Source organism: Xiphophorus hellerii, chromosome 9, assembly GCF_003331165.1.
Source record: "Xiphophorus hellerii strain 12219 chromosome 9, Xiphophorus_hellerii-4.1, whole genome shotgun sequence".
NCBI classification, from domain to species: Eukaryota; Metazoa; Chordata; class Actinopteri; order Cyprinodontiformes; family Poeciliidae; genus Xiphophorus; species Xiphophorus hellerii.
The window spans coordinates 27,382,414-27,397,368 of record NC_045680.1 but is presented as its reverse complement, the minus strand read 5'-3'; the positions used below and the strand labels follow the sequence as shown (position 1 = coordinate 27,397,368).

The following is a 14,955-nucleotide window of genomic DNA, read 5'->3' as shown; positions in this document are numbered from 1 at the left end:
CGTTCAGTAAGGCAGAGACAGGTGGCAAAAAGTAACCACAAGTCACCACACTATTAAATGAAGAACTACAGACATGATGTTCAGATCATCTTATGAGGGAGATGTTTGAAAATATGCAAGATTATATATTAGAAATCAAAAGAGGAGCAAATACAATAAACAACCAACCACAAGGAGTTCACATTAAAAGTTTTATTGTGATTTTCTCAAACAGCATGAGTGCAACAATTCACACAAATGGAGGGCAGGATAAACTCACAAAGTTTCACACATGTTGCATGTATAGTGACCTTTGTCCACTGTGCTTCTGTTTAAGTTGCAGGAGCTGAAAAAACAATCATTTCACCTGGGGGACATTTCAGAAAAACTAAAGAGCCAAAATGGCTACTACTCCTCTCATCAAAACAGTGGCTGCGAGGAAGACTTCCAAGGCCACAGATTGTCTTCTGACTGTCTAGAATGGTTCAGACATTTTTGAATTGCCAACAGTCACTATCAATAATGTGCAATTTCTCCTTTAATTCTTAATGTTTTGGTTTGATCCAGCTAAGAGCTTTGTTGACCCTTATAGCTTCGCTGCCTTTTACTTTTCTTTCACATGTTAGTTTGTAAGAAGCGAGATAAAAGAGACACATTGTAGAACAGGCGCTTCGGGTTTGGTTTAATACTGACATTTTAAGGCATTTTAGGGCTGTGCAAAGCAGGATAGTAAATGACCTTTAAAGACGTCGTCACCAAATCTGCTTCCCTAAAAATTTAGACTACAATTCCTTTGGTTTCTGTCTGATAAAAATAAAAAAACAATTAAACCACGTTGAAAACAAGAGAGAAACATTTTCCATGCAACACTGCATGTTTCTTTTTTCTCATTTCATAGATATGCTTCACATCCAAATTCAAAAAAAAAAAAAAAAAAGAGTGTTGAGACCTAAGATGGAATAGGACAACTCCAGCTACAACCAGACTGCTCTACGTCACCTTCAGCTGATCGGTGTCGGCAGCATTCTTGACTGAGCAGAACTTCCTTCCTGTGTGACATTTTAAAAGCCAAAGTGAAAACTGTCCAAGATGAGCTCGGATTCTCATCGAGTTCCAGTTATTGTGCGTGTAGGAGATAAGCTTGGATGACAGAAATAAAAGGTTTGCACCAGTCTCCACTTCACACACACAATATTCACTTTGTATCTGCTGACAAAGGAATACCATACACAACTCTGCAACTGAGACCTAGAAAAGCTGTTTCTAGAACATGCTACCCAGTTTAAAGTAAACAAACCATCACTGCACAATCTTAATGAGGGATTGAGGTTTTATGTGACAGATCAACACAAACCAGTGCCTAATGGTACATGATGTAACCCAGTGTCCCTCCTCAGGCGGGACACTGGGTCAATCAAACAGCTGACTTCTCATCTACAGGAAGTTGCTACTTAGATGTTCCTGTAATCTGGAATCAGAGCCATTTCTCCTGGTCCTTGGAGACTAGGATTGTTCATTCCTGGTTTAGATCAAAGCAGAATGGCCAAGTCAAAGTGCAGTCTTACAAATCCAATCAATTAAGCATGGGTGGAAAGGCTCGAGACTCACCCTGAAAGGGTCCCAGCTGAAGGGCAGTAAAAGGCAGGCTGTTGTAAACCAGCCTCTTGTTCTACACTTTTGGCTCTCAGCCGTATTGAGAAACGATTGCTTGCTGGAGATGTGGACTCTTGAAGTTTTAAATAATTGATCTAATTTTACCCAGTTGCTAACGTTTAGCCATGGTATAAGTAATGGCCAACTTCATGAAGCTTACAGGAAGTTATGTGCGCTGTAAACAACCCGGTGAGGAGTAAGGCCACAAGACCACAAGATCTTTTCCAGCAATAAAATGTCTTCAACTCTCTCTTGCTCCGACTTCAGTTGCTCAATATATGGAGGAGTGGCCAACACAGACTGAGCAGTTTCATTCACTTACTGCAACCAACATTGTCAAACTACAACCCTATGTTGCCAGGCAACAGTTCTAAAACAGCACAGTAAATCTATATCATTGTTCACAACGTCTCCTTCTGTTTGCTGATTGGTTTGGTTAAATTTCAACCAGATAAATCCCAGGCGGAGAACTGAAAGGAGATGAAAATTGAGCGGAATTGCACGGGAAGGCAACGGCTAAGCTAAGTAAAAGTACAAAGTAGTTCTTCATAGTTATGCACTACTTTGTGTTGGAATTTCACATAAAGTCGGAACAAAGTGCAAAAATATGAAACGGTTCCAAAAAATCTTTTTGCAACACGCAGTCCAACTAACGGACAAAGATTTAACAGCCTGTATTCACTACGTCTTCGCCTGCCACATGCCCAGTGACAGCAGTAGCCTGGGAGACACAGGCATGTTGATGTCTGAACCAGACTGTGTGTTTTATTAGGTTATCTGAGTAGAAAACATGAGGAGGGGACAAGTAAATATTATAGAGAATATTTTTGCCTTTCACAAAGAAAGGATATGAGAAGAGATCTCATTCCAGACAGTCTGAAAACTGTGGAGGAGGGATCTCCATGTGGAAAGACTAATGTAGCGTCTTTTATTGCTCGTTTTCTCACTTAGGGTCTGAAACGCCAGAACTTGTGCAGTTGGATTTTGACATTGTTAATCCAAACACATCATGCATAGGAAGAGAAAAATCAAGACATGCGTAAACTACCAGGCCTACCAGATCCCTCTTTTAGACTGCTGTTAAATGAGCAGAAAACTCTTATAATAATCACTATTATATTGATTTTAATGCATAGTGACTGGGCTGCCATTTTTACAGAGGCCCAAGACAAACTTGTCAACATTTTTAATTTTCTTTCAACAACAACAAAAAAACCTTTCCCACACATACAAGGAGTAGGAAGCATTCAGCATTTGCTGCAATATAAAAATTAAGCCACTAGATGTCCCTAGTTCTCATACTCAATCTTTAAACAAAAGCTTCACATTATAGGTTAGGTTGGTTTTTTGAGTGATTTTATCCCTGTTTTTCAGTGTTGTGCCACTGAATTACTGTGGCTTAGTGTTTGTGTGCAAACCTGCTAACGACTTTAAATGCATCCAAAGCCTGCAGGTTGGGACGTCAAATAACACTTGGAAAACTGTAAACTGCTGAAGTAGGCAGCACGAGCAATTTCTCAAAGGCTCCCCCAACTTGAATGTACGTAAACTGTCAAAACTTCAAAGAGTTTGAGCAGTTCTTGGCAGCATATCTGCAAACTTGCAACACTTAGCCTCTGCTACACTTGGAGATTTTGTATGCCAGTATCTCCAGATGAGAGTCAAAACTTATCCAAAGTCTTTCTCCAAAGGGAACAACGTCAATATAAGGGCTGGATACTTCCTGTGATAAAAAAAAAAAATCTTGTGTTTGCTCTGTCAACAAATGCCTAGTTCACATGGCAAAATTTTTATGCTGATTTTTATCCCCGCTGCCCCTTTCAACAATCTTAAGGACACCCAATTATTGTGATATCTCTTATGATCATAAGAGATATTCCTGTCATGTGTGGTGTTTTAAGAGTGATCTGGTCCGCTCAGAAGGACTTTATGACCTTATGTCGACATATTCAGCACACTGGATTGTCTTGGTCCGATATCGCAGTGTGTGTGGTCTTCCCCAAGGACACATGAGAACCCAGCCTGTTGAATGCGACATTTAGCCAATCAGAAAGCGAGGTGACAGAAACACAGAAAGGAATACAAAATACACAGAAGACAAAACTGCCATGGTGCACTAGACAGTCCAGTCGATGTTGGAAATATTTTTTTGTATCATTATTATCTATATTAAAAAGAGTCCACAAACTCGTCAGCCATGCTCTGGACTCACATTTGATCTTGAGATGTTTTGTGAGATTTCTGACATCTGAATGTTGGTGAGTGAAATTGGTTCGTATGTGGTGTGTTGCTACTGCCATGGAGATCAACGTTTAAGATTTTATTATTGTATGTGTCTCTCGGGTTTTGAAAATTGGTCGACAACTTAAAAGTCCTGCCCTGTGAACCAGGCACAACAGAAAAGGCAATGAGGCAATTCTGCATAATTCCAATCTCCTTTTTAGTCACTCTGTGTGAACAACCCATAATGTTCCCTTGGAAGTGTTCAGTCAGCTGATCAAATGATCTTTTAGACTTTGGTTTTCAGATAATGTGTTTCACACTAAATTTTGTCTAAAGCGGAGTTGTAAGAAACTACTGCTGTTCTAAAGAAACGACCAAACTGCAAAATGCTTTGCTAAAGCCCTCGCCTGTCAGCAAGTCACATGTTCAAATACATCCCTGAATCAGCAGTTCTTACAAACACTGAGACACTAAAACATACTCAGTCTAGTCACAGCTATAACACACATGTCTGAGCACAGAATATATCTCGCACAGTCTAAACCTTCCTTAAAGAGTTATGTAATTCTTCAGGTTCCCATATAGCAGTCAGCTCTTCTAATGAAGAACATGATGGGGCTGATCACCTTGTTCTCTCCCTGTAATATTTTCATGGCCAAGTCCTGCTGGCACCACCACTCTTGAGTGGGGATGCTGTTATTGAGTGAAGGAGACTCAAAGTTTGCCATTTGCAGGTGAGGAAAATGTAGGAAGCTGTCGGCTAAAACATGTCGCTACATGTCTGCTACTCATTCAGGCTGTAAGACAGCAAGAGAAAGTCAAGCATTCAACAACAGGAAGCAAGAATACTTCTTAGAAATCTATGAGGCAAGGTAAAGATCTACATTCTCTAGATAATGCAACCCATCAGTGCTGTTATTTAATGCTAGCCATGCTAGTTGCTAATATATTACAGAAAGTTTAAATGGCAGCTCTGTAATCATTTTTGACATTTTAAAATAGTATAACCCTGTATTACTATGAATGCACTGTCACACACACCATGTGACATTGCCTCTGCTTTTAATGTGAGACTATTATGCAACCACAAGGCGTCTTCAATCAGTAAGCTACTATGATGCAGATAGCTACAAGAAATCCTTACAGCCCACAACCATCAGCATCTACATCAACTCTGAAGAAACTAAGATAATATGAGTTAAAACATTAAAGTTCCCTTTTGTGATTAATAAAGTCTTTTTGAAATTAAATGAATTGGAATAATGAATGGACGTTTGCAGCAGGGAGACTACACCTAGGGTCATATTGATCTAAAAGTATTTCTACTTGTACATAATTGCATAATTTTCTAAGGAAAAAATTCTTTAGTTTCATAACTACAATTATCCTAAATTAGTTCAAGTACTATAAAGTCTTGGGTGTCCAGCTCCAGTGATTAAGGTTTAGTATCCTGCCAGTCTTAGATGTGTCTTCATTCCAAAACAGCTGATTCAAATAGTCCAACTAACTCATCAGCGTGACAATGTTCTGCTAATGATCCATCATTTGATTCAGGTGTGTTGAACCAGGGAAACAACTAAGACTGGCAGGATAGCAGCTCTTCAGAACTGACTGCACCACTGCTTTCAATGGAAGACTATAACATTTAATTAGCTCTTTTTCAGACACATAGCTATATGGTTTATAGAAAAACAGTAGTATTTGAGAAGAACCTTCTTGACACCAAAACTGCACTTTTCCCATCACATACCAACTTCAAGGAGTTCTGTTGAACAAAATCAATGATTTATTTTCAATCTAAGGAAGTGCATAAGATCTTTTTAAAAAGTCTGATTTGCTTGCAGTATAGGTATAAACTTTTTCCATTTTGAACTTCTGATACTTAAACTCTATAGACATGATTCTATTCTCAGAAAAAAATCACTGCTATTGAAAATACTGCCACACTTTTGGAAGCATTTTCCCCCAAACTTGTGGAGAACTCTAACTCATTGTATCACAGCTTATTTAGGGGCGGCGGTGGCTCAGGAGGTAGGGGTTTGTCCTGTAATCGGTGGGTTACACGTTCAAACCCACATTCTGTCTGTTTTAGTCAATTTACAGGTGAAGTGTCTCTTAGTAACAAAAAGGTTTTTTTTTTTACTTTTGCAGAATCGTTCGATCGTTCTGCTCAACAGCATAGCAAACAGTGGCTATTTGTTAGCAGTGCTAATCAGGGAAGATTTAATAGTTAAGCATAATCAGTGCTTTAGCTTTTCAGCCTATTTCTAGCAAAAGCAATTGGAGAAACATTCCAACATCGCTTAAGTTAAGTTGCATATGAAACGTGGATCTGTTGTAACTAAAATATCACATCTCCATTTGTTTATGTAATACATAAATAAACCTCATCAACTAATTGTCCTTCTTGGCATGTGAAGAGTGAATGTGTTTTTATAAAATAGGTTGCAATAAATTCTTATTGTCTAGCAGCAATAATGGAGATTAAATGGCGCTTGTCTTTAAGGCAAAGGACACAGGAGTGGTAATGGAGTAGATTCATTCATTTCAACATTCTACTGATTGTTTTTGTCTTCAATCAAACTAATTATTCAATTAGACTGTGTAGTTTGTGTGTAGTGTTGTTTAACAGACAAACATACTCTACCCATTTCCTGTCGTTACAACAGCATTTTAAATGTCATTCGGCACTTGTGATAGTATAATAAAAATGCATAACGTAACCCCTATGAAAACTGGATAGTAATAACTACTTTTACTCAGATTTACTTGAGTAACTTTTTGGAAACAAATGTGCTTTTAGTAGTATTTTTAGTATACCACATGTTTTACTTTTACTCGAGTATTGTTACTATGAAGTGTCACTGCTCTAACTTAAATAAAACTGGGTATTCAACCCATTGCAGGTAACTTCACCGAATGAAGAACAAACACAGTTTAACCAAAAAAGTACCAGATATAGACATGCAGAGCTACAGTTTATGTTGAAGTGAGACCTCTTGTTTGAACACCAGCTTTGTTGTTCTGATGTTAATTTTTTTTTCTGAAGAGATAATTATAGGTGAAAAAAGACAGTAAACACTATATATTGTACTGGAAGTACTTTACTTTATATAAAGAGAGATAACTTACTGTATTAGTTTAATATGTTTTATTCGGAAAAAAAAGTATTTGGAAAAGCATTTGTTCTTCCTTAAACTGTCTGTAATTATGTAATTAATTTGCATTAATTATTTTCATTTTGGTTTTTCAAAATACTAGAAAATGCACATAACTTTGTTTTGTTTGTCATTTAAAAATATATTAATGTTCTCATCAGTTACTGAGTACTTGAGTCACATTTTTAACAGAATACCTTTTTACTCGTGTCGAGTAGTTTCTTGGATGGATATATTTTGGATTACTTTTACTTGAGTACAATTTTTGGATACTGAACCTCTACATCTTGTCATAAATTGGAAGATGAACCAGGAGTTTTATAATTGCTTATTCTACAACAGTAAGTCCATAACATTGCAAAAATATCCAGCTTTCTGTCATCCACAGTGATCTGCTTGAAGCAGTCAAGATGGAAAACACAGAAGAAAAAAACTTTCTATTTGCCAGCTTGAAAAAAAAAATCCAAACTTTCTATTGATATGTCATACACATATTTCTGCAGAACAGTTCTGCTACAATGCTGGGTTAAAAATCAACCCACTGCTTCTTGCACCAACTAACCAAACACACCAGGAGATTGTCAAACATTCCTTGTCTTCCTCACGGTCACTTCAGCAGCCTGTGTAGGAACATTTAAAGGTGCCACAAAGTGAAGAAAATAAAAAGTGGTGCCAACAAGAAAAACGCCATCATCCCAAAGCAATGTTTATGGAATGACATTATGTCATGTAGGTGGTTCTCTGCTGTGGCTGACTGTGTTCGCTTTAAATCTGCACCGGGAGCAACGCTTTGTTTCCAACTGGCAGCAATCCCGATTGCCGTTATGAGTCGTTTTCTACTTCTGGTCAGAACATTTTCTGAACTAGAAAAAACTGTATTTCTGTAAATGAACCCTGTAAATGTTTTACAGGGTTCCTACCTGATCTTTGTGTAAACATCACAGACATTCTCAGACTCTAAAACTTCTTTGTTCCTTCTGCTCATTTTAAAATGTAAATTTAAAGTTTTCTTTTTTTGCGGTATAAACTGGATGCCTGCCCAGGATGTAGCTCTAGATTCCCTCACTGCTGCCTAGAACACACAGGTATGGAAAATGGATGGATGTTTCTAAAGTGGGCAGGTTTTTCATATTGCTACTGCAGCAACAAGAAACTAAGAGGATGAAAGGACTGAAGGCAGGATGAAAGGAAGGAAATGAAGACACAAAGAAAAAATGGCAAAGAAAGAAACAGAGTGGAAGAATCTATGTCAAAAAGAAGGACATAGGAAGCCAGCTCAGAGCCAGAACAAGAGAGGAAGAGGACAGGAAGGATGACCATAGGAAAAAGGTTTGATGGAAGGAAAAAAACTAAATTATTTTCCATACATGTTTTCTACACTTATCCAGTACATGAGTGTAAAGGAGTCAAACAGCTTCCTTATGAACTCTGGATTGAGGATGTATAATAGTTCTTGTGGTGTTTTCAGTGCTACAGTGAAAACATGAAGTTTTCCTGGATGGAAGCTCAGTCAGAGGAAACATTCCATCTACGGCTACAGGGCAGCTTCCTGTAGCCCTGCATGTGCTCAGGCAGGAGAGCAGCCACAGGGGGGCAGTATATCCCTCAGTACCACGCCTCCACCTTAAAATACATAACATAGCCCAATAAATAGCTAAAAATAATAAACTGCTATAACAACAGTACCACATGTTAGCTTCCACCACAGTGAACCTTCAGCTTCTCTTTAGGATTATATAGTTTGAAGATCTAAAACATCTAAATCACATGACACACAACGTCAAATGGGTTTTCATTAGCCACTCTGACTGCACTATTCAAAGGCAACGGAGTGCAGTTTCTCCTGCAGCAGACTGTTAATGTTCCAGCAGAGTCACTGGGAGGGTGTCTGCACACCAAACATCACAGCCAGTTTCAGCTGCTGCTCTGCATGGAAACATTGCTGAGCAGCATGAGTTTCAGCAAAGCAGTTGCTGCATTTTAAACAACTCATCTCTTGTGCGCTTTGTAAAACTTCCGCAACAGTGAAGACATGCAGATTAAGCCTGTAAGCATTGCAGAGGTGTTAAATGGGAATAGTCTTGATTTTTGCTCCTAATTGCTGCATAAAGATTATTGTAAACTCATCTTAGAAATGTAAATGAGTTGTCAGAAGGACTCCAACTTTAACTTATCTCCTTAAGAGTAGAATTAATATAGCAATTCCCCTACAGGAGAGGCTTGATAATCTAAAGTCTGCATCTGCTTCCCGGTGTTGAAAGTATCAGTATACGGGTTGTAGGCCAAAACACAGCGCTGTTCTTTAAATGAGGCGGATGGAGGAGCAGACTGATCCTCACTGCACCGTCTGGTAGAGGTAACCTCTCTTGTAGGCGCTCAGCGGGTAGAAGGTGGCCACCACAAACCTCCCGTCAAAGGTTCGGCCGGTCAGCAGCCGCTGGGCTTCTTTGGAGTCGCTGGAGTTGGCATACTCCACAAATACCTGGTGGGAACGAACGGGTTAAAGGATGAGTGAAAGAAACACTGAATGTTGTAGAAACAGTCAGAACATTGAGCACTGATTCAATCTGTCTAAGGCTACGTTCACACAGCAGATCTTGATCCTCAATCCCAAATTTTGCCTGAAATCTGATTTCTTTTGCGTGGCCATTCTTTCTACTGATTGAATGTGACCCAAATCAGACTTAAGTGTGAACAACTTAAGAGATGCTTCACTGTTGGCACTGCTTGCTCCAGCCACTGTTTACATCTAGCTTTACCGCATCTGGCTAGATCTACTAGAGCAGGGGTGCCCAAACTTGGTCCTGGAGGGCCGGCATCCTGCATGTTTTAGTTCTCTCCCTGGATCCAATGATGGCTCGTTAGATGGCCTAAGTAGAACATTGACATGCTGAAAAGGTTGTTACTATCACCAGGGAGAGAACTAATACATGCAGGATGCCGGCCCTCCAGGACCGACTTTGGGCATCACTGTACAGAACTTCTTCTGTTGGCTGATTGGCCCAGAAAAATTCTACAGGCTGAATTCTGTAGGAAGGCAATGGACAGGGCATAGCACATAGCGAGGTGACACAATTCAGATATTTTTTCTGAAAAAAATGTAATTGGGCCGTTCAGACTGCCATGAACATTTACCTGCTATGTGAATGTAACCTTATTGGCTAAATCCTCTCACCTGCCCTTTTCCAGGATTCTCTTTAGGAATGAGCAGAGAAACCACTGAGCCGTACTTCTGGCACTCCTCTTTCATGTCCTCCAGTATGTCTGAGAACAATAATCAACACAGACTGTTAAGCTTCACTGTGGGAATATTTTTTATAAGTTAGATTTCCTTTTGTTTTTGCTGATATTAACCTCTAGTTACATTGACATGTACCATCTATACATTCTTCTGTACTAATTCCAGTCACAAGCTGGTTTCTCTAATTGTTATGGCTCAATTAATTCATCCATTTGTGCTCAAGAATGTATCTCATGTTTCACTGAAGTGAAGTGAAGGAAGCTCACATAGCAGAGATGCCAACATTGGCACCAGAACGTTTAACTAAGGCTTGGATCAACCGATGGCCCTCCTGTCTTTACTTTTTAAAAATGGGAGAGAGAAGAAATTTCTTGGTTCTTGTGCAGCACATTCAGACCTTAAAAGTTTGTGCAATTCTCTAATGTTCTTACAATTTTTTTCTGCATTATTGCTGACAGCATGGCAGCGGGTGATGAGGCACCCCCACACCACACTCAGAGATCGTTACTGGCTGGATGACAGTGTGTCGCCACGACTTCCACTTCCTCCAAAAAGATCTCAAATGCTGTTTTATATGCCTACAGTAGTCTTTCTCAAACTGTGGTCCCCGGACAACCGGTGGTCTATGGGTGTCGTTCACTAGCGATGGATTCCTTTGAACGGTTAGCAGTAGGAATCGCTCCAGTTAATCAGAACTGTTCTTTGCTTTTTATGACTTTGCTTGGTAATGAATGATGCTCTGCTTTCAGAGCAATTGTTATTTTTATTTAATTTAAAAAAGTAATTAAATTAAATAAATACAATTGTTAGAAATGGGTTAATTACTTTTATATTTAATGTCGCAGAAAAAGATTTTTTGTTTCTGTTAAAGCAACTCAAGTCTATTTTTCTTTAATTGTGCTTCTAAATTACCCTAAATGTTAACACTTGGCAGTAAAGAACAACTTCTTTTTTTATTTCCATGTATTTGAAATCATTGGAAAGCTTAGACACTTTCAGAATATGTAAATAACTCAAAATGTTCATGGCTTTGTCGTGGCCAGTCACATTAACCAAAGATCACCACTTTTCTAATTAGGAAAACAAAGAAACAACAATAATTGAGTTAAGAGACTAATATTTTCATTTCAGGTTGCATCATATATTAAGTTGTGCTATTGTGGGCAATTTCAGGTTAAATGGTCCATGACTGTTTGTTAAATGGGTTAACTGGTCCTCAAAAAAGTTTGAGAATCACTGGCCTACAGTAGATTTTAATTGTAATAAAAAAAAAAGAAAAATGGAAAAATACCATAGAAACACACAATACCTTCATACTCTTCGTCGTTGTGCAGGTGGCTGTCGTCAATCAGGTTAAGCAGACGCAGAACAGGAGAAGGCAGTAGAACTAGATCCTCTATGTGAGGGGCTGACACACACACCCCCCCACACCCACACACACACCCCCCCACACACACACACACACACACACAAACACGTAGGTAAATATAGCAGAGTAGGAACTTCAGTGATGACTGCAGACATGCAGAGTATGTCCACCTACCGAAGGGGATACTGAAGAACGGGCTGAGCAGGGCAGCTTCAGCTGTGCATCTCTGCTTTGGGTTGTTGAGCAGCATGCTGCACACAGAGCAAACAGCCCACTTCACTGCAGACTCCATCAAGGAACAGAAGCAGAGTCCAGGAGCCAACGCTTACCTTTTAATAAGGTCTCTGAGGTGATAGACTGGGATGGCAGGGCACATCACGCCATTACTGGCAAAGATGCGGTTGACGACGGCAACGCTGTTGTCCTGCAGCCCAGAAACAGAGGCAGTGTGATCTGATTTCATTATCCAACAGAAATGCATTATTAAACATTTCCTTGTTTTAGGAGTAGAAAAATACAGAAGCGTTCTACTAGAGCATAAAAATTAACTCAGCAGCAGCATTTCATTATCACCAGAAACTCATTTAATAAAATAAAAATATTAAAATGTTAACATTTCTAGTTTTAACAGGATAAAAAAAATGGCTGAAACTCAATATTTTCCTTAATAAATCCAGTCGTCCTGGTTCTGTGGAGAGTTTGGCGGTACCTTCCAGTCCTGTGAGCGGACGGTGTCTTTCAGTTTGATTCCTGAGAACATCTCCAGCAGGATGACGCCCAGGCTCCACAGGTCGATGGCGGCTGTGCAGCCGGAGTCTCCCTCCATCCCAGCCTGGGCCAGGCTGTTCTGGAGCTCGGCTTCCGGGGCTCGATACCCATCCGTCTGGATGTACTTCACATCCTGACAAAACAAATGGATCATTTTAAGAATCCCTGCCAGCCCACCTTCTATTTTCTCACAGCCCAACATACCTGGTTTCCCTGTTTGAAGCTCAGCCCGAAGTCGATGAGCTTGAAGCACTCGTCGTCGGCGCTCCACAGGACATTGCGAGGTTTGAGGTCAGCGTGGACGTAGCCTTCCCTGTGAAGGAAGGCAAGAGCCTCCAGGATGTCTCTGGCACAGTGCTGCACCAGCCACATGGAGTGGCCCTTCTGGGGTCTGCTGAAAGGCATCAAACACAGGGGCACAGCCATTCATTTCTCAAGTTATTGGCTTTATTTGCAACTATAAAAGTAGCAGAGCCAACAGCCTTGATTTTAATCAATTTATTTAATCCATTCTTGTTTTCCATGGTGAGATGATTCAAAGACAAAAAAAATGCTTTTTAAATCCAAGAATTTGGTAAAAGGTGTCTTAAGAAATAAATCAAATGGCAAATAACAATAAGACAACAACTGCAACTGGTTCTTGAAGCTAAAGAAACTCCCTGACTTTCCTGTCTGAAAGTATTCCAGCAGTAAGACAGGAGCTAAGACGTGTAACCCGCCTGCTCCAACCAGAGACCAAGACTGACGGTGCGATCAGCAGCAACATGGCGCTGCTTACCTTACACCCTTGACTCCATTGCTGCGCCTCACCAGCAGCTCCGATACACTGACATCCAGGAGCTCCAGCAGGAGGCAGCGCGTAGCCACGCCCACACAGTTGTGATTGGTGAACACGCCATACAGTGTAACTGAGAAACAAGAGGACACATCATGCATCATTAGAAAAGTAATCAACACTTTTTCAGTTGTGATCAACTTACAAACACAGACTACAACATATTTTAAAGAAAGAGCGAGCAGTAAACCAACACAAAGTGCCGTATAACTGGGAATGAAAGCAAATTCCTTCCATCTCTTGATGGTGGATTTAACTGAACTCCAGAGGATGTTCAGGGACTTGGAGAATGTTTTGCAAAGTACCTGCAAAACAGGTACCGCGTGGCCAGTGCAGCAAAAGCTGGTGTTGCAGTGCTAACTTGGAAGGACTAAATGCAACTGCACACCACACTTTTGAGATTTTTTTCCAGACAAGTTTTGAAAACAGTGTAATAATTATCTTCCACTTCACTTGAAGTGTACTTCATTTTTAGATCTATCTCACAAACTCCCAAAGAAGAGACTCAGGTTTGGGTTTTAACATGACATAATGTGAATACAACTAAAGGGTGTGAATACTTTTGACTTAACTATTGGAAGGAGAATCACTCTTTAAGGAAAAACAATATACCTTTGGGATATTTGCTGAATGTGGCTAATTACTAGCCACAGTTGCAGAAAGTCAAAACTCAGGTAACTCTTCTCCAAAAAGTAAGCAACTAAACACACAGTAAGCAAAGTCACCTCTGCAACCAAGCACACACTGAAGACGTGGAATACTGATACTGCTCTTACCAATGTTCTTATGCCCCTGGATGTCCTCCAGCACGGCCCTCTCTTTGTGATAGCCGTAGTCCCCTCCCTGTGAGTCGCCCTGGAACTCCTTCACTGCGGCCGTGGCGGCTCTGCCGGAGCTGACTTGGTAAACCGAGGCCGACACTCCTTGACCGAGCCTGGACTGAACGGTCCAGATCTCGCCGAAAATCTCAAACAGCACCGGCCTCATGCTCTGGTCCACGCTGACCTGGGACGGGATACTTTCTGGAGCCTGAACCTTGGAGGTTGGCTCGGACGGGACGCAGTGAGCCATCGGAGGGCGACGGGGGGAGAGAAAAGCAGAGGAGGGGAGGCAGCTAGTTGAAAGGTGGAAGCAGCTGCGGGAACATTGCGAGCCAAGTTCTATGGTCACCTTATCAGCGCTGCTAATTAAACACCTGGACGAGTCAACGCCAGCTAACACACAGGGTGGTTACATCAACAAGCCTGTTTAAAGCGAGCACAGAGTAACGTCGGAGCATATTACGACAAGGTTCGCTGTCAAAACGAGTCAGCTGACAGATAAAGTTAGCCAACTTAGCTTCCACAAACAGTTTAACTAGCCACCGACTTTAAGGGCAAAAACACACCGCTCCCACGGCGGATGGGAGATAAATTCCTCCATAATGCACCAATAACTTCTAAAGCGGCCAGATGTATATAAATTACACCAAAACTAGTGTTTCAGACCACAGCGAAGTTTCGCTGAAGTTGTAAATTCAGGTTGTTGACACTTAACTAACTTCCGTTTCTGCTGGGTCCATTTCCGTCTTCTCAAACGAAACGTCTGCCCCCTCTCGGTAAGGAGGGTGCTCACACTTAGTGTTTTTGTATGAAGCTGCGTCTGAAAACCTTAACGCTAATTAAATTTCCACTATGACAGTTTTATACCATAGTAGAAATAAAAATTATATTTTTTCATAAAACGGGCT

The 14,955-nt window shown here is 40.4% G+C and overlaps 1 protein-coding gene across 2 annotated transcripts; it reads right to left on the bottom strand.

Annotated features, from left to right (window-relative positions):
* Positions 1-177: 177 nt before the first annotated feature.
* On the bottom strand, positions 178-14,781 carry uhmk1 (U2AF homology motif (UHM) kinase 1). 2 transcript variants are annotated; one of them, XM_032572885.1, is made up of 9 exons: positions 14,003-14,781; positions 13,170-13,299; positions 12,596-12,785; positions 12,333-12,524; positions 11,953-12,047; positions 11,798-11,874; positions 11,564-11,662; positions 10,189-10,277; positions 178-9,495 (listed from the first exon to the last, which is right to left on the bottom strand). In XM_032572885.1, the coding sequence occupies exons 1-9, from the start codon at positions 14,295-14,297 to the stop codon at positions 9,349-9,351; spliced, it is 1,314 nt and encodes a 437-aa protein (XP_032428776.1). In that variant the 5' UTR covers positions 14,298-14,781; the 3' UTR covers positions 178-9,348. The 2 variants fall into 2 exon arrangements, with proteins under 2 accessions (XP_032428776.1, XP_032428777.1); XM_032572886.1 differs by having other exon boundaries at positions 12,596-12,782.
* Positions 14,782-14,955: the final 174 nt, after the last annotated feature.

Excerpts from the sequence above, each read along its gene's own strand:
- uhmk1 (XM_032572885.1), bottom strand. The coding sequence starts at position 14,297 with ATGGCTCACTGCGTCCCGTCCGAGCCAACCTCCAAGGTTCAGGCTCCA. Across the intron at positions 12,525-12,595 it reads GCTTCAAACAGGGAAACCAG|GATGTGAAGTACATCCAGAC; the intron begins GTATGTTGGGCT and ends TTGTTTTGTCAG. Across the intron at positions 11,875-11,952 it reads CTCAGAGACCTTATTAAAAG|CATGCTGCTCAACAACCCAA; the intron begins GTAAGCGTTGGC and ends CTCTGTGTGCAG.